The 20,165-nt window shown below is 51.7% G+C and overlaps 1 protein-coding gene across 1 annotated transcript in view; it reads left to right on the plus strand.

Annotated features, from left to right (window-relative positions):
* The window catches only part of TMEM132B (transmembrane protein 132B), a 371,909-nt gene that overhangs the window by 178,932 nt on the left and 172,812 nt on the right, over nt 1-20,165 (plus strand). The window contains exon 3 of the mRNA XM_058691481.1: nt 14,692-14,838. Within this exon, the coding sequence (XP_058547464.1) occupies nt 14,692-14,838 (147 nt within the window). The remainder of the gene's footprint in view (nt 1-14,691; nt 14,839-20,165) is intronic.

Raw genomic sequence — 20,165 nt, forward strand, 5'->3', positions numbered from 1 at the left:
GATGACCCACAGTTGAGGAGTCTGAGGCACAGGGGAGACGTTGCCTAAGAAAGATGTTTCTGAACATCTGTGGCTTTGGGTATCCCAGACAGAAATCTGGTCTCTTTGTAACGCTTACCTTTTTTTTCTTTTCAGGTTGTATTTATGACCTGTTACATAGGCAGTCTCTACTTTATTTTTTATTAAACAAATTTTAATTTATTTTTGAGAGAGAGAGAGAGAGAGAGAGAGAGAGCGAGAGCGAGCACAAGCAGGGGAGGGGCACAGAGAGAGAGGGAGACACAGAATCCAAAGCAGGCTCCAGGCTCTGAGCTGTCAGCACAGAGCCCGGGGTGGGGCTCGAACTCACGAACTGCGAGATCATGACCTGAGCCGAAGTTGGATGCTTAATTCACTGAGCCACCCAGGGGCCCCAGGAAGTCTCTCTTGAGAAAGAAGGATTAAGAAGTATTTCTGCTTCTCATTTCCCGAGTCTCTGTGTATAACACTGGAACTTACGTCACAAACACAGCTAGAAATACTGGATCCTCGAACATAGGTACCCAAATGGGTGCTCTGATTATTCACTTGTTCAGGAACAGATGGGTCTCTGGGCTGTGTGCAGAGGACAGAATTTTCCCTCGTAGGAAGGCCACGCAAGGCAGTGTCCACTGGAGCTTGGTCTCCGTGGTCTTTTGTGTGTCCCTCAACAGGTAATTGAGGCATTACCTTTTGTCCTTTCCCATCTTAGGATCTGCACCAATGAGCCCTTTTCCCCCCAAAGCACGAAAGAGCACTGTGCGTGTGTGCACGTGCATGTATGTATGTGTTTGACGTATTTACTGTGTCCCGTGTGGTCTTGGGAGATTAATTTCCTGGACCGAGGAAATGGAGCAAAATCGTTAGCTTTGTGAGGAAGCAGAAACTCCTTCGAGAACGCCTCCTCCAGGGTAGCCTTGGGGCTGCAGACCTCTTGCAATGAGGAGGGTCCAAAGTCATGTTGCAGAGCGGGCGGAGCCCCCCAGGTGGAAGGTCTTGTCACCAGAGGGCTACCTCTGTAGGTCGAAGTACAGGTTGCTCATGGGGCGTCCCCTTAGACCAGGGCATGTGTTGGGGACCAGCTTACAGTAGTCTGTCTACCTGCTCAGCTATTCACCTCTGTGTTACCTGCCTGGTTCCCGGGGACAGTTGGGCTGGTCAGAAGTGACACAGATTTGCCATATGCTAGGCATTGGGCTGCGTGATGTGAATGCGTTCATTCCTTCCATACCCAAGGATACCATCCAAGCAGACGTGGTTATCCTCATCCTGCAGAGAAGGAGGCTGAGACCCAACAAGGCTAAAATAATTGGTGTTGGGTTATGCGGGTGGAGAGTGGCAACATTTGGCTTTGAACCCAGGCACTGGGGCCTGGAGATGCGTTCTTTGCTCCTTTGTTACGTTGCATTTGCAGGCACTTCCTGTGCTGGGTGAAAGGGCCCCCGGAGAGGACGGGTTTGGAGCACTTCCCCTTGGAGCAGTCAAGATCTTCCCCAGCCAGGAGGGCACAAAGCCCGTGTGGGCAAGGCTGGCTCGCCTCCTCCTGGGAGGAGCCGTGGGCTGGGACCCGCGGCCACGGGGGTCCAGCTCTGTTCTGCATCTCCCCACTTGTGTGATCGTGGGCGTGTGAATAATTCCCCTGCAGCACCTCACAGGTTCTCATGAGGAACAAACGGGATGATATGTGTGAAAGTCACTTGGCAGGTATTCGGGCGGTAACTGAACGTGAGGTGCTGTTTCTGCTGCCACTACTGAGTGACGCACGACGTCGGGTCCACCGGCGTCCTGGGGCCTCGAGGTCCATGCCGGCTTCCCTGCCACTCAGCCTGCCTTTAGTGCCCAAACTTCCTACATAGGGTCTGACACAAAGTTTGGTCAGGGAGCATTGGTAGCTAGCAGCTGTGTCGATAACCGAGACGCGGCAGGTGTAATGATCTTCCGAGAGCACCTCTCTTAGGTTGAGAAGCCACCCGAGCGGCTTTGGGCCATCAGCTTGCATTGTTGCTTCCTGCATTGGACAAAGCCTGGGCATTTCCGTTGCAGGACCTACAGATTTCCGTTGTTGGACTGTGTGATTAATTCAACAAGTGCGCCACTGAGCACCAAGTGTGTGTAAAGCATTGTGTGAGATGGGGAGTACAATGAAAACAAGCAACATGTCTGTCCTCTCTGCCGCTATGGGTCTTACAGTCAGGTGAACGATAACGTGTGTAAGAACTCACACGGATCATTATTTGGTACTAGTTGTGATAAGTGCCGAGAAGGAAAAATCAAGATGCAATAAAAGAGAAAAAACAAAAACAAAAACTAACCTGGTCCCATGTATCTGGGGAGGCTTTTCTGGGGTGTGGATTAAGTTGAGTCAAAAGCGGGTAGGAGTGATCCAGATAGTTGGGAGGGGGAGTGTGGGAGGGAAAAAGCTTCAGACATAGGGAACAGTATATGCAAAGGCCTGAACCAATCAGGGTTCAGGTGGGAAAGAGCTGGCATATTCCGAAGAGAATTTAATGAAGGGGGGCTTTGGACCAGGGTAGGTGCGGGGTGAAGGGAGCCAGCAGAGGGTGGGAAGGCACCAGGATGGGTGACAGTGGTAAGCAGTTACCACCCTGGCCCAGGAGGCAAGGGCAGGGAGGGGAATCACAGGAACCAGGAGAGCAAACCTCGGGGGCACCAAGGCTTGTCCACTGGAGCCGTGTTCACAGGGAGAGGAACGCAGCAGCCACCCTCACCCGCAGGGAGAAGGCAGGGCTGTAAAAACCACAGCCTTTTCTCTCAGCACCTCGTCTCCTGCTGTGCCTTCTGTTGCTTGGACCCTCCTGGAAGCCAGAGGGAGGTCAGGGGAGCACAAGGGAACCCTTGGCCACCAGCCCACAGCAGTACGGATAAGAGGAGAAGGCTAGAAAACCAATCTGCAGGACAAACAGAGAATGAGCAGTAAAGCCAGGTGGGGAAAAAGTTCTCGGCTTCTGAGGAATAGAGAAGGGCCAGTAGAGAAGCGTGGAGCCATGAACTTAGAGAGGTAACCAAAACAGCACCTGCTAAGTGCTTATAATTCAGTCCTCATCCGACACCTGTAAGATGGCTACAGTGAGCTACTGTGAGTCCATTTTACAGACGAGGAGACTGAGGCTCAGCGAGGTGATCTAGCTCGCCGAGCAGGCAAATGGAAGAGCCGGGATTTGAATCTAGGAAGCCTGGTTCCAGAGTCTATGTAGCCACTAAATGATCAGCATCACCGCTTCCTCCGTTAGGCAGTTTCATCATGGTCCAGACCAGGCGGGGCCTTGTAGGCATTTGGATGTGTCCTCACACCGGTGTAAGCAGTGAGTTTTAAGCTCGGAGCTTTGATGACTCAGGATTTTGAGCAGCTCACCCTCATGGAGGTGTGGTTTGTAGCAAAGGTTGTAGATGTGTATTGCAGCGACACACGTGAGGAAGACGCAGGGGACGTGGAGAGAGGCACGGGGAGGCAGTCATCGAAAGGAAGGTGCCAAGGGTGATCCCCGAGTTTCTAGCTTGAGCACTGCGGCGGACGGTGGTTGCTATGGACTGAATCTCCTCCTCCCTCCCCCCATCACTATGTGGGTGTGGACACCCTAATCCCCAGTGTGATGGTATTTGGATGTGGGGCCTTTGGGAGGTACGCAAGCCACGAGGCTGGAGCCCTTATGATGGTATTAGTGCCCTTATGGAAAGAAATAGGAGAGAGTTTACTTCCTCTTTCTGCTTTCCATAATGTGAGGACACAGCAGGAAGGCAGCCGTCTACACACCAGGAGGAGAGCCCTCACCAGGAACAGAATCTGCCAGCACCTTGACCGTGGCCTTTCCAGCATCCAGAACTGTGAGAAATGCATTTCTGTTGTTTAAGCCTCCCCCCCCCCCGCCCCCTCCCCAATCGGTGGTATCTTATTACAGCATCCTGAACAGACTAAGACAGTGGTTCGTTCCCAAGGACGACAAGAGAAGCAAGGTGGTTGTTTTTATTGTGGGGTGGGTTCTGAGTATGTTGAGTTTGATTTTCTTTTGAGACCTCAAAAGGCAGGCTGGTTTATGATACTCTTGTCACCACCCGCAGCATAATGATGTCCAGAGGTGATGTCAAGGTATTCCCTTGGCCATGTATCTGAGACTTAGGGGAGAAAGTTCTGTGTTGCAAAAATAACTCAACTCCGGGCGATCACATTGTAGATGGTAGATGAAGTTGTGAATATGGATTTGTGTGTGTGTTTCTTGGTGTCTGTGAGTACCCAGGTTACTGACAAGTCTTCACGGACAGGACATATCCAGCTTGTCAGGGTGAGTGAGCCCTTGACTATGTCTGGGTGGAGAGGAGGAGATGGAAAAAACTCATTGTGGCTCACAAAGAGCTTTAAATTACTAGGGAAAACGATTCTTTACCAGGCATTGGAGAATTTATATCACCAAATACTGTACAAATAGCAGGTCTGATGGAAAATGAGTTTAGTTCCATAAAAGGTCAGGTTATTTTTGTGTTATGAATTGAATTTTTTATGCCTTAGCTTTGTTTATTAACATTTAATGCTGAAATGATGGGTATGGCAAAGGGAGAGCATCTTGGACTGTTTCCATAGATTCCTTTTATTTAATATTTGCTCTCAGTACTCACAAGGATGGTTGACATGCTGAACGTCCTTCCTCCATCTGTTCTTTTGTCCTTGGATTGCAGGGGAACTCTGTATGTGTATCTTCTGTGAACTTTGCGATTTTATTTGGTCCTCTGAGTGGCAGAAATGTCAGCACCTGTGGGTTTTTGTCAGTTCACTTTCAACTGCAAATAGAGGAAACCAAACTCAAAGTGGCATGAAGGAACTTTCCTGGCTCCCCTAACTAAAAAGTGCCGAGGCAGCCTCAGGTCTGGCTGAATCCAGATGCTCGGCCAATGCGGCTGGGAAGCCATCCCTTTCCACCTGTTGGTTTCATGCTCAGGCAGGAAGTGGATTCTTGCAACACTTGCTTGCTTAGTGAACCAAGAGCTGAGCCCCACTCTCCCCAACAGATCCTGAGTCCTACGTGTCTATTCGCCAGCCCAGCAGCTGTGGGGCCAGGCGATGGGCTATTTCCGATTGGTGTGGTTGGGTCATGTGGTTTCTGCTCGGACCAATCCCTGTTCAGGAGGACACCGTGCTTTGATTGGCTACACACCAACCAATCCCTGAAGCCGAGGGTGGAGTCAGCACAAGGGGAACATCGCGGACTGGGCATGCGCGGCTCCCAGTGGGCAGGCCAAGTGTTGCCTCAAGAGAGGGGGCTGCCTGCCGGGCTGACCCCACCAGTCTGCCTGGTCTTCTGTGGGTGGGGTGAGCAGGGCCGGGAACTTGCTGGATGGCTCGCACCACAGCTTTAATGCACTTTTTTTTTTTTTTTAATTTTTAATGTTTGTTTATTTTTGAGAGAAAGAGAGCGTGAGCAGGGGAGGGGCAGAGAGAGAGAGAGAGAGAGAGAGAGAGAGAGAGAGAGAGAATCCCAAGCAGCCTCCAGGCTCGGGGGTTCCAGGCTCGGAGCTGTCAGTACAGAGGTGACATGGGGCTTGAACTCATGAACGGTGAGATCATGACCTGAGCCGAAGTTGGAGGCTTAACCGCGGGAACCACCCAGGCACCCCACTTTTCTATACTTTTTCATCTGTCCCTGAAACATTTTAGCATCAAGGGATGATTCTTTGGAATGTCAGCATTTGGGGGTAGGCTGGTGCCCCTCTTGTCACCACCAGCAACATAACGAATGCTGCATTGTCCTTCTTATGTGCAGGCTCTCCTGTGAGATGGGTACTGTCGTTAATAGTCCCATTTTACAGATGAGAAGACGGAGGCACAGAGGAGCTAAGTGACTTTCCAGGGTCACACAGCTGGAGTTTGGGTTTTAAGCCAGACAAAAATGTAGCTTCCAAGTCCGTGGTGGCTTCACTGTTCTGTCTGTCTGTCTCCTAGGACTGTCCATTTGTCCTGCACAGAGGGGATGGTTAACACCTCGCATGTCATAGATACTCAGTGAATAGACCCTAAATTTTTTAAAAATGTTTTTATTTACTTTTGAGAGAGAGAGAGACAGAGCGTGAGCAGGGGAGAGGCAGAGAGAGAGAGAGAGAGAGAGGGAGACACAGAACCTGAGGCAGGCTCCAGGCTCCGAGCTGTCAGCACAGAGCCCAACACGGGGCTCGAACCCACGAGCTGTGAGATCATGACCTGAGCCGAAGTCGGACGCTCCACCGACTGAGCCACCCAGGCGCCCCTGTTACTTATTTCTTTTTTTGGCTTTTGTGCCTGTAGAGAAGGTGTCGTGTCCCCCAAATTCACGTCCCCCTGAAACCTTGGAATGGGAACTTACTTGGAAAGAGGATCGTTGCAGATGTAACGGGTTGAGATGAGGTCCTACCGGATTCCTGTGGGCCCTAAATCCCATGACCTGTGTCCTTGTAAGAAGAGGAGAGACTCCGATCCACACACAGGGAGAAGTCGTGGGAAGACGGACGCTGAGTTTCAAGAGAGGTGTCCACAAGCCGGGGATGTCCAGAATCTCTAGAAGCTGGGGAAGAGGCATGGGACGGATTCTCTGAGAAGGAACCCGCCCTGCAGCACCTTGAGTGGAACTGAGAGAGAGCACCTTTCTGCTGTCTTGCGCTCCCCTCCGCCCCTTGTGGCCATTTGGTACTGCAGCTCCAGCAGAGTAGGGGAGACCGGCAGGAACTTTCGGGGCAGACTTGTTCTGTTACATCACCTGTGGAAGGCATTGTGATTGGAGCTTGGCCACATGTCCCTAAAGCGCGAGTCAGGGAAGAAATGCTCGTATGGCAGAAGCCAGCATTCGGATGGGGAAACGATGTAATTACAATCTCCACGAGGCACAGCAGAGCAGGCTTCACAGGCTGAGCGGGGCTTCCTGCAGGGGTGAACCCACTGGCATTTCCATACCCTGGGCTGCCTTGGCCAGAGTGGAGAATAAAGTTCCAGAATTATAGTAGAAATAGCAGAAAGCTTTCTTATTTATCACTGTTTCTTGCTCCGAGGGCCCCCGCTGCTTTGCAAATCGACTTTCCCGATACCTAGTTGTCTCCCAGGAGGTAAACAAACAAACAAACACCGTGACGAGATCAAGGCACCTGTTGTGAGTGAAATGTTGCCATCACGAAAACCATTCTCTTGCTTGTAAAAACGTTAACTTCCCGATTTGTCAGAAGCTGTATGTCGGGTTCGCTTCGAAGTTGACTGTCCTAGACAGAAGATAGAACGGTGGTACAAGAGAGGAGAGATGGCTCCAAGGAGCCAGCAGGTGGCTTGGGGAGAGTTCTCGTGCACATCCAGATCCCTGTTTGCGTCTTCCTGTGCCCAGAGCTGAAACGCTTATCCCGCAACACTCCGCTCGGAAGGACTGTGCGCTCTTTCTTCCAGCATGGGTTCCGTGTCTGTCCTTCAGGATGATTCTTGTTCTCTTTCAGACTCAGAGACCCAAACTCTCTATCCTCAGCGTCCTGGATTTCAGCCACCTGGGTAGGAGGGGACCCGCACCTGTCCTGTGGTCCTCTTGGCAGGTCCAGTGTGGTGAGCTGCCTCCCAGACCCTTGGCCCCGCCCTGCGGTCTTTGCAAGCTTAAATCATGGTCTGAAAGGAGCTCTCGGCAGAGCCTGACTTTGCCGGCCTCCAGGTGCCTAGCGGGACACGCATACATCTCTCTCTCTCTGGCTGATTCATCACAGAGAAAGTGGTTTGCTGGGCGAATCCAAATTAAAAGTATCTTTCCAGTCTTCCTGAATCACACTCTGAAAGTGCTTCCAGTGCCCAGGGCTGGGCTTGTCTCAGAGAGTATGTGGCACGCCAGATGTTCCCTGGCTTCACTCTCCTTGACACAATGTGATCCTCTGGAACGGGTCCCAAACGCCGTTCCCCGAGGAGTGTTCTGAGGACCACATATATCATGACGGCAACTTGTTTAAAAACACGGCCCTGTTGGGTCCTGCCCCAGACCTGGTGAATTACGGTCTCTGGAAATTGGGTCTAGGCGTTTGGAACCAGCAGCAGGTGATTCTGATGTGCTTGAAAGTTCAAAAGCTTCTCGTCCACAGCGTCCCAATGCCTGCCTCCCTTCCCACGCCCTTGGCAGCCTTTGTTTTCTCTTAATTTCCCATTTGCCCACACCTCAAGATTAGGGAGAAGTTCCTGGGGGGGCTTTCAGGCACAGGGACCGACAAGAGCAAAGGTTGGAAGGCACACGTTGTTCTAGGAACCAGAAGGAGGCAGGTTCCCCACCAGTACAGAATGTGAGTGTATTTTTACACACTCAAAATATGCATTTTTTTAGAGCATTGCTATTCAAAGCTACAAGACTGTTGGGGGTTTTTCTTTCATCTGAGAATATTCGGCCAGCTGAAACGAATCTGCTGATGGGAACATAAAGTCTCATAGACAGTAGCGAGCAAAAGGAAACTTGATTGGGATTTTTTTTTTCTTCCTTGAGAAATGAAATCGAGGTGATGACAAGTTTATTTTATCTTATATTAAGCAAACTTTAGGTTCAGTAATTCCCACTCTGTGCCACTCAGAGCAAAGCACGCATTTCCTGCTGCCAGTTTGTTCCTTTCCTCCAATTTTACACAACGGTGCGACACCACATTTTTCGCGTCACACTAGACATTGTCGTAGGATCACCGCAAGGATCAAGTTAGCGGAGATATTTGAGGGCTTCCCCCGTTTCTCCAAGAGCGTCACTACGCTTTGCTATTCAAACTGCTATTCTCCTTGGAAGAAACTATCATTTTTGCTGGTCTTCTCTGGTTCCCTTGTTAACCGTCCGTACGGATCTCTTGAGCGGCCGTTGGCGGACTCCTCTTGGGTTCTCTTTCTCCGTGGCTTTGCCGGCATCGGCCAGTCCTCCAGTATTACAAGATCTGCAGTTTTCACGTTGCCGTCGATTTGCATTATATTTATGGCTGACAGCCAGCAGCACAGGACCAAACCCAAATGGCACGGACGAGGGAGCGGTGGGTGGAGACAGGTGCTCTGTCATCCAGGGGCCACGCGTGAGTGGGGACTCTTTACCTGAAGAGGCGGCTCATCGACAAATACAAGTATGCCGATGTATTCTTCCCGGTGTAATCCCGTAACTACAGGCATGCAGATAAACATTCTATAATGAGGGTCCTATGGAAATAGAAACGTAAGTTGTTGATGAATATCAGAAAGTAGTTGTTACAGAAAGGAGCCAAAGACGGTCCCTGTGTGTTGGCTCCTGTGTTGTTTACTTCTTCGCAACAGACTGGGACTTGTTAGCTCAGCATCCTGCCAGCTCCAAACTCCAAATTTTTACGCATCTGATTGTTACAAAGATATCCCAAATAAGCATATTTTTAGCCATTTGGAGCCTGCCTGCTTTCCATACCCTGCAAAACTGTGCCCAACGTCTGTTAGCCATAAACTCTGGTTAGAAGACCCCAGGCTGCCACTGCCCTTTGGGGCTCTGTGATCTGTAGATGTGCTGCCATGTTGCTTAGTGACATCATGTAGACACAGAAACCCGCCTCTCTGATCCTCCTGTTCCCCGCTCCTCTCTTGCCCCCCTCCCCTTTGGGGTGGCGCCGTATCCTCTGGAGAAGCTTATGCTTAGGAGGGACTCCCCCAGCATGCGAACCTGTCCAAGCCTTGCCCAGATCGGGCTTCTTGTGTGCTCCTGCCACCTAGTGGTCACACCTTTTCCTCGCTCAGCCCCCAGATCCCCCAAGCTCATTAGCCGCGCGGAGACCATTAATGGTTTCCACATCGTTTTAGATATTGTTGTTTTTATACATGACAAGTGTTAAGAATATCACCGAGCCTAAAAATATTTCTCTAAAACACATGTGATGAATATTCAGGACTTGGATTTTTCTGGGCTCAAATTGTTCTAACAAAGATAATCTAAAATCGGGAAGGATTTGGACCAAGAACTGAAATTTAGAACAGTTTTATAACTTCTGCTTGGGGGGGGGGGTAGGACCTCAGTAATTGGCCTTTAGGCTTGTGCTTTTGATATGCAGCTTTCATTTCTTCCGTTGCCACTTGAATTTCTTTTTAGGAGCCACTTATGGTTACCGCCATGTGATTCAGATGGGCTTAACTTTACCCTTTTTTTTTTTTTAAATACTTAATTATTTTGGGGAGTGTGTGAGGAACGGAAGAGCACAGACTGGGGGACAGAGGCTCCAAAGCAGGCTCTACACTGACAGTCTGACGGCGATGAACCCGATGCGGGGCTCAAACTCACAAACCACAAGATCGTGACCTGAGACAAAGTCGGACGCTCAACTGACTGAGCCACCCGGGCACCCCGGGCTTAACTTTACCCTTAGTGCAGGGACGGTGGTTGGCTGGCTAATCCAGTGAGCCTTGTTCGTCTACCCCCTAGGCCACAGTTAGTGGTCCAGGGGGGACTCCTCAATCTGATTCAACCTATGAAAACCTAGCTCCAGGATTTTGTTCTGAGGGAGAGAATCTTGCTTTTCCTTTGGCGGATGAGTATGTGAGATCTGGAGCTACTGCAGCCACGTTGTGATCACGAAGAGGAGAGTCTGTTAGCGCAGAGGATTAATCCTTTACTGCACCTCCACCGTGTAAACAACCAGACGGTCAAAACTCCTGCTGAGGTTTGAGTTATCCTAAAGCGGTTGGCCTAAGTATAAGAAACAAAGACTCCAATGGAGTCACCGAGCGAGTTGTCTTGTGCCCTGCTAGACGGTAGTTGCTGTGGGCTGGAAAGTTACAGGGGGAATGAGGTGCAGAAGCTGTGGGTCTCTGCCCTGTCTCTAGTCCCTGCTGGGCAGACACTGGCCTGGAAGCCAGATGTCTTTCTCACTGCTTATGTCCAGCAGCTGGGATGTCACCTGCTCCTGCTTCTGCTCCAACCAAGAGGGATGTTCATCGGGATTCTAAGACTCTTCCCCATCATAGACAAGGTCAAGGTTTCAGATTACTCTGTGTCCCTCAGAACAAGGGTGGGGCCCCGGGCACCTCAAGGGGTGGAGGAAGTTGGGGGAAGAAGCCCGTGTGTGTGTCCAAGGTGGCGAAAGTCTGACTCATCCTGAGGCTGGGCCAGGGGCAAAGTCACACCCCCCTGGCTGCAACGTGGCATCCCCGTGAGAAGCATGAGGTCTGCCTGCTTTATTTGAACTCGATACTGAACTAGGACGTGTGTACGAGGAAGTGCGCAGAAGTGAGCCCGGCCTGGTAAGTTCTCAAAACTCACCATGCGGTCACATCCAGAAGCCCCCCCTGGGGACCCCTTCCCGTTACTTCCCGGAAGAGTAACCACAATACAGACTTCGACCTCATGGACCCGTTTGCCTGTTTCAGACGTTCTGCAAACGGGATTGTGCAGTTTTTCGTATCTGGCTTCTTTCGCCCGACATTGTTTTTTGGAGGCTCGTCATGTTGGTTTGCACCGTGTTTCACGTGCCTTGTCTATTCTGCTGTTGGTGAGCAGTGTAGGCCATTTCCATTTGGAGCTCTAAGGGGAACACGTACCTGTGTTTCTCGTGGGCATGTATACGGCCAGCGGTGGAAATGCCGGGCTGGAGGACCCATAGAAATCCAGGTTGGTAGACGTCGGAACCAGGTTCACTCATTCCAGCGATGCGGACGCGTTCCAGCCGCGTCTGCGTCAACACTTGCTGTCTTCTCTCTTTGTCTTAGCCATGCCAATGGGCAAGTGTCTGTTTTTTGCTACAGTGGATGGTTGCTGGGGGTAATGATAGCGATAATTCATAATAATAGTCGAAATGAGAAGCTGAGAAGAACACGGGGATGCAGTGCCTCCGCCCAGCATGGCTTTCTGCCCTGATGGAGACAGTTCACTTGTGACTGTGGTGCTCACAGTTACCATTCCTAGTGTGTATGAAAGTTGGCATGTCTTTGTGGCAGTTTTGGAAGGTACTTTGGCAGTTTGAAAGTCCGTTTCTGGGGGAGGGGTGGACCCTAGAAAGCCTGGAAGGGGGCGAGGTTGGTATTTGTTTTCTTGAGACTTCCTCTGTGCCCAGAAATTAACTGCACTGAAGTTTCTGGATCCCCTTGTGTTCCAGATTGCGGATGCCGCAGGGTGACCCTCTCAGGTCTGACTTTGCTGCGGCTCGGGGGCGGGGGGGCGGGGAGGGGGAGGGCTTCCAGAACCAAAGGAGCCTGGGACTGCAGGAGGGCACTGGGTCAGGCAGGGAGTGACAGGACGCCTAGGTGGCTTGGGAGGAGGATGGGGGACAAGGAAAAAAGTGACAGTGTCTGCAGCCCTAAGGCCAAGCCCGTCAGAGCTTGGCATCTGCACCTCCTGGGGGCGTCGCTGGATGGGCAGGGATTTCTCCGCAACGCGGGGCTCGAGGGCTCGCAGCTGAGTGTGAGAGCATCTGTGTAAGGACCTGTATGAAGGAGAAGAAAGGAGGCGGAAGCATTTCTTTTCTAACTGGGTCTGCAAGGATTTGAATCTCCTAATTCCACCCCCGGGCTCCTTAGTTGGCAGCAAAGCCAGGAGCTTTAGGACAACCCTTGAGTCCGGAACTCTCTCTCCTGCTCATTGAAATTCTGCCTTCATAAGTTCCCTTCTTCGGGTCTCAAAGATTTTTGTGTGTGTGTGTGTGTGTTCATAAATGATTATTTATTTATTATGTTTATTTTTGAAAGAGAAAGAGAAAGAGAGACAGCACGAGTCGGGGAGGGGCAGAGAGAGAAGGAGACACAGAATCTGAAGCGGGCTCCAGGCTCCGAGCTGTCAGCAGGGAGCCTGACGCAGGGCTCGAACCCATGAACAATTCATATAACATAAACTTGGCAGTATCTAAGGGAGCAGTTCAGTGGCATTCGGCACATTCACAGGACGGTGCCACCACCCTGGCAACCAGCAGTCGGCTCTCTACGGACGTACCTATTCTGGACATTTGACGTCAACGGAATCGCACAGTCTCCGTACTTTTGCGGCTGGCTTCTTCCGCATTGACTGATGTGGTTCAGGTCCATCCACCCTGTAGCCTGTGCCAGTGCCCCATTACTTTTTTTGTTTTGAAGTTTATTTATTTTTGAGAGAGAGAGGGAGGCAGGATCTGGAAAGGGCTCTGTGCTGACAACAGCGAGCGTGATGTGGGGCTCGAACCCGTGAACTAGGAGATCGTGACCTGAGCCGAAGTCGGATGCCCAACCGACCGAGCCGCCCAGGCACCCCGCTTCATTCCTTTTTATGGCTGAATCGTGTTCCTTTTGATGTATCTGTGGAAAAGGGGGCCCAGGGCCTCAGTGAGCATTGCCTGTTGGTCTACAGCCTTCCGTCTGGGAAGCGGAGGGACTTCAGGCTCCCCGGTGACCCCTGCAGTGTTCATCCCTGGACTCGTAAGTCCAAGCATGTCCTTTTTTTTTTTTTTTTTTTTTTTTAATTTTTTTAATCTTTTATTTATTTCTGAAACAGAGACAGAGCATGAGTAGGGGAGGGGCAGAGAGAGAGGGAGACACAGAATCCGAAGCGGGCTCCAGGCTCTGAGCTGTCAGCACAGATCCTCACGCGGGGCTCGAACCCACGAACTGTGAGATCATGACCTGAGCCGAAGTCGGACACTTAACCGACTGAGCCACCCAGGTGCCCCCAAGCACGTCCTTTTGTGCTCACTTATACCTGTTTAAGGCACTGCAAGCAGTGGGCGGTCAACAGATCTGCCTTCCCCCTGATTGTTCCCCAGACATGTCCCCAGTGTGTCCACGGGCAGGTCCCAAGGCTGCTGAGAACTTGGGTGATGCCTTGGGATCCCCGCTGTCACTGAGGAGACATACTCTGGTTAATTGCAGCACAGGTCATTTGAGGAGCAGGGAACAAATGCAAAACAAGCAGGCTGTGAGAGCTCTTCTTGGCCTTTTCTCGGTGAGCGAGCAGCTGGGTCCCTTGGTTCTTCCTTGGGGAACTGAGTTCCAATGCTGTACAACCCATGCTGTGCCAGGCGGTCCCTGGCCACACCGTCCTGCCGGGATGCGGTGTTTATTTTTCTCCCGAGGACAGTGTGCCCCTCCTTCTCTCCTCCCAGTGTGGCCCGGACTGCCCACTTTCTCCTGCGTCCACTGGCTTCCCCAGCCCCCAGTCTTTTGTGCTCCCTCCACCTCGTGGGGGCCCCTCCCCATCTCCAGGTCCCATCCACACCTGCCTGGCCGCCTCTGCCTCATTCCCGTCACTCGTGGTCCCTGCAGCGGACAGAGGTCTGGTTCCCAGCACGTCCATGAAACAGTAAAGTAACACGTGCTTGGCAAAATGCTGGGGCTCCTACCCTGGGGCACTTGTAAAAGTAACAGGAAACTGAGGGGCGCCTGGGTGGCTCAGTCGGTTGGGCATCCAGCTTCGGCTCAGGTCACGATCTCACAGTTCGTGAGTTCAAGCCCCGCGTCGGGCTCTGTGCCGACAGCTCGGAGCCTGGAGCCCGCTTCGGATTCTGTGTCTCCCTCTCTCTCTGCCCCTTTCTGGCTTGTGTTCTCTCTCTGTGTCTCTCAAGAATGAATAAACATTTAAAAAAAATAACAGGACACTTAGTTTTCAAAGGAAAGCCATTCACTGCCTGTCTTCCCTCCGTCTCCCAGAGGAAAGGGGAGATCTGCTCTAGCTCTGTGTTTTTAGCACGTGTCTTGACCTCAAGTGGTGTTATACATGTGTACATCTTTTTCCCACCCCACAGAATTAAGGCAGCAGCAGGGGTGAGGATAACGGCCGTTCGAGTCACCAGCGAGCAGCAGTGGGCAGTCCAGGAGGAAATAGACAGCAGTGGCTCTCAGACCACGGCCACGCTCACCTGCGTGGGCCACCACCCGGACCCTCAGAGCAGGTAAGCCGACATCCCCCAGCGGCCTCGGCGGCGGGGGCCGCGGGTGGCTGCGAAGCTGATCGCAAAACAACGTGCGTATCGATGAGCTGATGCCTCTGCCTTTAATGGGCAATGTGCTCCTTTTGCCCATCGGCTTCCGGATGGTTCCATCACGGGGCTGAGCCGCTGCGGAAGGCTTTTATTCTTTACGCTCTTTATACGCCAGTGGCCTAACTAGGTGAGCGGTCTCAAACACGACCTGCACTCACGTACGTGCAGGGTTTGAGAACCATGTTTCGAGAATTATGTTTATTACTGGTACTGGTTGCACCAAAGATTGAAGAATGAAGTGGACAGCATGGAAATGATCTAAGAGGCAAAAGGGGCAGTGGACTCATTTACGGGCAAACAGAGGGTAGCTGTAACGAGCGAGGAATCGTCTCTCGGTGCTCCAAGGCAGCCGTCTCGCGGGCGTCACCCCTGGGTGCTGGCACGTGTCCCCTCCAGCTCAGACGCCGGCTTTGGGTTTCACGGGGCTGCGCTCACCTGGAGGTCATTGCTAGGCCTCGTGCATCGGGACCCCACTGAGGCAGGGGGCGCTGTCCCCACGGTTGTGACCACCTTCTCTCTTAAAGGGTCGGGCGAACGAGCCCGAGACGCACACCCCTCGCCCCTGACTCCCAACTTCAGTTTGGCAGGAAGCGTCTTTCAGATCTGTTCCGTATCACCTTGCGGGGTCACCCTCTGCTGTCTCTTCTTTCTCCTCTACTATTTAAACTCATGGAGGCCCACCGCTTTGGGCCTGGGGGGCACTCTGTGAATGGATGAGGCCGTGGGTGGGTGGGTGGGGCTCCCGACCTCGGAGAGACTGGGTGCAGCTTGCCTCTTCCCATGGAGTTCTGGTCCAACCTCCGTCCGCTAGAACGCCGTCCTGCCTGCTCTTCGAGGACCTCGTTCAAAGGGAAAGAAGGGAGTCCAGCTGAGGGGCCGCGAGTCTTCTGTTAGGAATACGATCGCTCCAAACTCAACATTCTGGTTGTCCCCCTTTACATCCATCCCTGGCCGGCCGTTTAGTCTGCGGCCTCACGTGGCCCACGGTTTCCCTGGGAATCTGTCTGCCTGCCCGCTGAGCCTTCCGCTGACAACACATCCGGAGTTGTCAGTATATGGGGAGAGCCCAGGATTTTTCTATTGGCTCAGGTGTTTCCGTGTGCGGTCAGTAGGGTACCCGCCAAAACGTGGCTGCTGCAACACGGTTTTATCATCTCACCTGCCGAGAAACTCGGGCGGGTGGTTCGACGAGACTGCTTAATCCGGCAGTGCGACCGTGTCACCCAGGCGCGTCCCGTCTCCCCGTCTCTCACACCTGGTCCCCAGCTGCCATCCTTCTCCCGGTTCCCACACGGTTGCAAGGTGGCTGCAGTAGGTGCGCCAACACTGGAAGGGCGGGCCGCTTCCCCTCTGTTACCGCCTTTTATCAGGGAAGGGGACCTGGACGTGGACCCCTCCGATCTCATGGGTGAGCGGTGGGTTCCCTGCCTCTGCCCAGGAAGCCGGCCAGTGTGGGGAAGTGAACGCCTGGCACTGTTTCCGGGAGCCGTAGTGGGAGGTGGTCTTTGCTGTAAAGGAAGAAGGGTGGGGCGATGGCGGTCAGCTAGCAGTGTTCCACTCTCTTCAGCGTGGTGCCTGCCGAGGGTTGTGGCTTCGCTGGGGCCCGGGCTCCCTCTGGGTTGCCGTGGCGTCGGTCAGGCGGCTTTGTCCAGTGGCTGCCGTTCGGTGCTGTGTCGATGCAACTCAAGCAAAAAGGGGACTCGGGCTCCTCCTGTGGATGGAGACGTGCGGGGGGGCGGGGACCAGGGACGTCAGGGTGCAGGTGTCCAAGCAGCGTCCTTAGCGGCCTGTCTCCTGTCTCTCCTCTGGGTTGGCATCGTCTCCAGCAGGATCTTCCCTCCTGGTGGCGAGTTGGCCACCAGCAGCTCCCAGTGTCCGTCCCGCCATTGTGGTCACTTCGGGGAGGACTCCGTTCTTCCCTGTCTGGTCCACTGGCTCTGTTTGATTTGCCTTGTGTCACGGACCCACCGGAACCCATCACTGTGGCCAGCCCGCCTGAACGACATAGGTTTAGAGGATGAGAGAGGTTCTGGGGGATGGATGCTGCGGGGAGAGGAGAAACGAGAGGGGACCTTGCAGTTACCTCAGTCCTGGGGCGCTGGAAGGGCCCGGATGGGATGCCTGAACTTACAGCCTCCGGAATCATCATGTGGGTGGTGAACGTCTTGGGTATAGATCTTCCTTGGCTCATGATGAGGTAACCTCCCTATAAACTCATTGTCAGTTGATATCGTAAGTCAACAATGCATTTAACCACCTAACCCAGCAAACACCATAGCTTAGCCTGGCCCGCCTTCGACGTGCTCAGAACACGGACATGAGCCTCCAGTTGGGCACAGTCGTCCGCCACAAAGCCCATTTTATAATGAGGTGTTGACTATTGCATGCTGTTGACTGAATCCTGTACTGAAAGTGACAAATGGGACGGCCGTGTGGGTGCAGGTGGCTGTCCGTGTACTGCCTGTCGACCCTCCTGACCGCGTGGCTGACTGGGAGCTGCGGCCTCTGCCCAGCATCGCGGGAGAGGGTGGGGCCGCAGGTCGCTGGTCCGGGACAGGATCCAGACTCAAGATTCCAAGTACAATTCCTACTGGCGGTGTATTGCTTTCGCACCACCATAAAGCGAAACTGAGTCAAGCTGTCCTGAGTCGGAACTGACTGTGTGAGGGCGGGATCCATGGTCCATGGGTAGGAAATTGATTTTGTTGAAATATTTGGCTGATCAAGTGGCGATGTTTCAAACTGAAGAAAAAGCATAGGCTGTGGTTATCACTGTTGGCTTTGTGAGAATCAATTTTGCATTTTCTTTGGAGATAAAAAAAAGTTACAGGAGAGAAAAAGTCGTTACCTGAGCAGAGTTACAGGATTATGAGGCGCTCTCCCTGTTCCGGTGTCCCCCTTCTCCTTGACCCCAGTGTGTGACCTCCCCCCAGGCTGTGAGAAGGGCAGGGATTAATGCTTTGGCATGACAATCTATACTTATCTAATATCTCTCCGAAATTCATTCCATAATCTAAATAAATAATTGCTTCCCTTTGTACTTTGCTGTTGAATCGCGATGTCAAACGAGGTGTGAAATACAAGCTCACGGACCGTGTTTGCTGGCTAACAGAGTGAATATATGAATATATCCCTAACAAAACATCCGTCAGAAAGCTGTAATCTCTGCATTGTGACAACCTTGGGTGGAATAGAGTTTTTAATAGAATATAATGTACAAACTGCCTGAAATTCTGTGATAAGAATTAAAAATGTGTTGTACGGGCAGACCCGACATGCTCAGTTAGAAAGGCGGTAAAGGTCTTAATTTAAAATATTTTAATGAATGCTCGTTGTGAGGAAATGTGAGTAATAAAGATGAAAACCACAAGATAAAGAGTAGTTGTTACCAAAGGAGTGGAGAAGAGATTAGAAAAATAAGCAAATTCGAAAGCGTGCAGAACAGATAACACAGAACCACAGGGAACGGGAGGTAGGTGACAGGCGGGTTGCACGGAAGCCGCGTGCAGCAGGAGGACTTGAGACAGGCCTGCTCCTTAAGTGGTTCCCGTGGTTGTTGGGACCCAAACCTCAGAGGAAGGGAGCCACAACTTTTTCTGCGGTCAGAGGCCACAAAACAGAGCTCACTCTCGCCTACAAATGGGAGGAAACCTGGACGGAGTACCACAGAAACGGGCATGTGCCTCTCCATAGGATAGAAGGGCAGAAACGCCAAAATAGATTTTTCTTTTTTTTTTTTTTAATGTTTATTTATTTTTGATAGAGAAAGAATGTGAGCAGGGGAGGGGCAGAGAGAGAGAGGGAGACACAGACTCGGAAGCAGGCTCCGGGCTCTGAGCTGTCAGCACAGAGCCGACGCGGGGCTCGAACTCATGACCCGTGAGATCACGGCCTGAGCCGAAGTCGGACACTCGACCAACTGAGACACCCAGGCGCCCCGCCAAAATAGATTTCTTAAAGAGATAGACACATCCCCACATTCTTGTAAACCCAGCTCAAGGTGAAGTCAAGGTCAAAGTCAAGTGTTTACTGTGGAGAGCTCCCCTGCTTGTAAATCTGGAATCAGTCTTCCCGGAGTTTTGTTTTGCCTGCTCTCATCCAGAAAATGTTATAACTCGCGGGGCAGACGAAGAGATCACCCTTCTGAATAACCTGACAAACTCTTTGCTTTTTCTGAAAAAAATTTTTTTCTAAGTTTATTTATTTTGAGAGAGAGAGAGAGAGAGAGAGAGAGAAAGCAGGGGAGGGGCAGAGAGAGGGAGAGAGAAGATCCCAAGCAGGTTCTTCACTGCCAGCACAGAGCCTGATGTGAGGCTGGAACTCACAAACTGCAAGATCATGACCTGAGCTGAAACCAAGAGTTGGACGCTCAACTGAGCCCCCCAGGCGCCCTGCTTTTTCTGAAATTTAACTGTTAAACGTTAAGCAGCAAGCGATGTTGATGTAAGAAAGTCACCATGTCCAGTGTCGTTTCATGGATTCAGAAAACACGAACCAGGGTAAATCATTCATTGCACTTCAGGTTTCTTATTTATTTTTTTTTTACAAGAAGGACAAAGACCGTTCAAGGGTGGTAGCCGCCCCCAGTTTCTAAATACGAATGGTTTTTCCTATGTGACTCAGTTTATATTGGTTCTTTCCTTTTTTTTTTTTTAAAGTTTACTTATTTATTTTGAGAGAGAGTAAGAGAGAGGGCATGAGTGCGGGAGGGGCAGAGAGGGAGAGAGAGAATCCCAGTTTGCACTGACAGAACAGAGCCTGACGTGGGGCTCAGTCCCACGAACCATGGGATCATGATCTGAGCCGAAACCAAGAATCAGATGCTTCACTGACCGAGCCACCCAGGCGCCCCTGGTGTCTTTCCTGCTGTAGCAGGTTTAACAGCAGGTAAAAGGTAGAACACACAGAACGTCTTAGTTATGTCTGTGAGGACAATTTTGGGTGATTCTGTTGTCTGTTGCTATTTTATTTTAAAAATCTTTTGAAAAACCCCGCAATGCCATTGTTGGTGTCAGATGCCGTGGTAAGTCTTTTAGGAAAGTATGTTTTCCAAGTCGGCAGTGTTAGAGCCTCGGGAGGCAGATAACTGTCATTACTGCTGCTTAACGGATGTGTAAGCTGAGCAGTTTAAATGACTTGCCAAGCTCTCCGAACCGGTGAGTAGCCGAAGCAGTTCAGCCCTTAGAGCCCGTGTCCTCATCCCCAGAACGTGTCAACGTGGCCTTACTTGGAGAAAA

This window comes from Neofelis nebulosa, chromosome 11, assembly GCF_028018385.1.
Source record: "Neofelis nebulosa isolate mNeoNeb1 chromosome 11, mNeoNeb1.pri, whole genome shotgun sequence".
Lineage (NCBI taxonomy): Eukaryota > Metazoa > Chordata > Mammalia > Carnivora > Felidae > Neofelis > Neofelis nebulosa.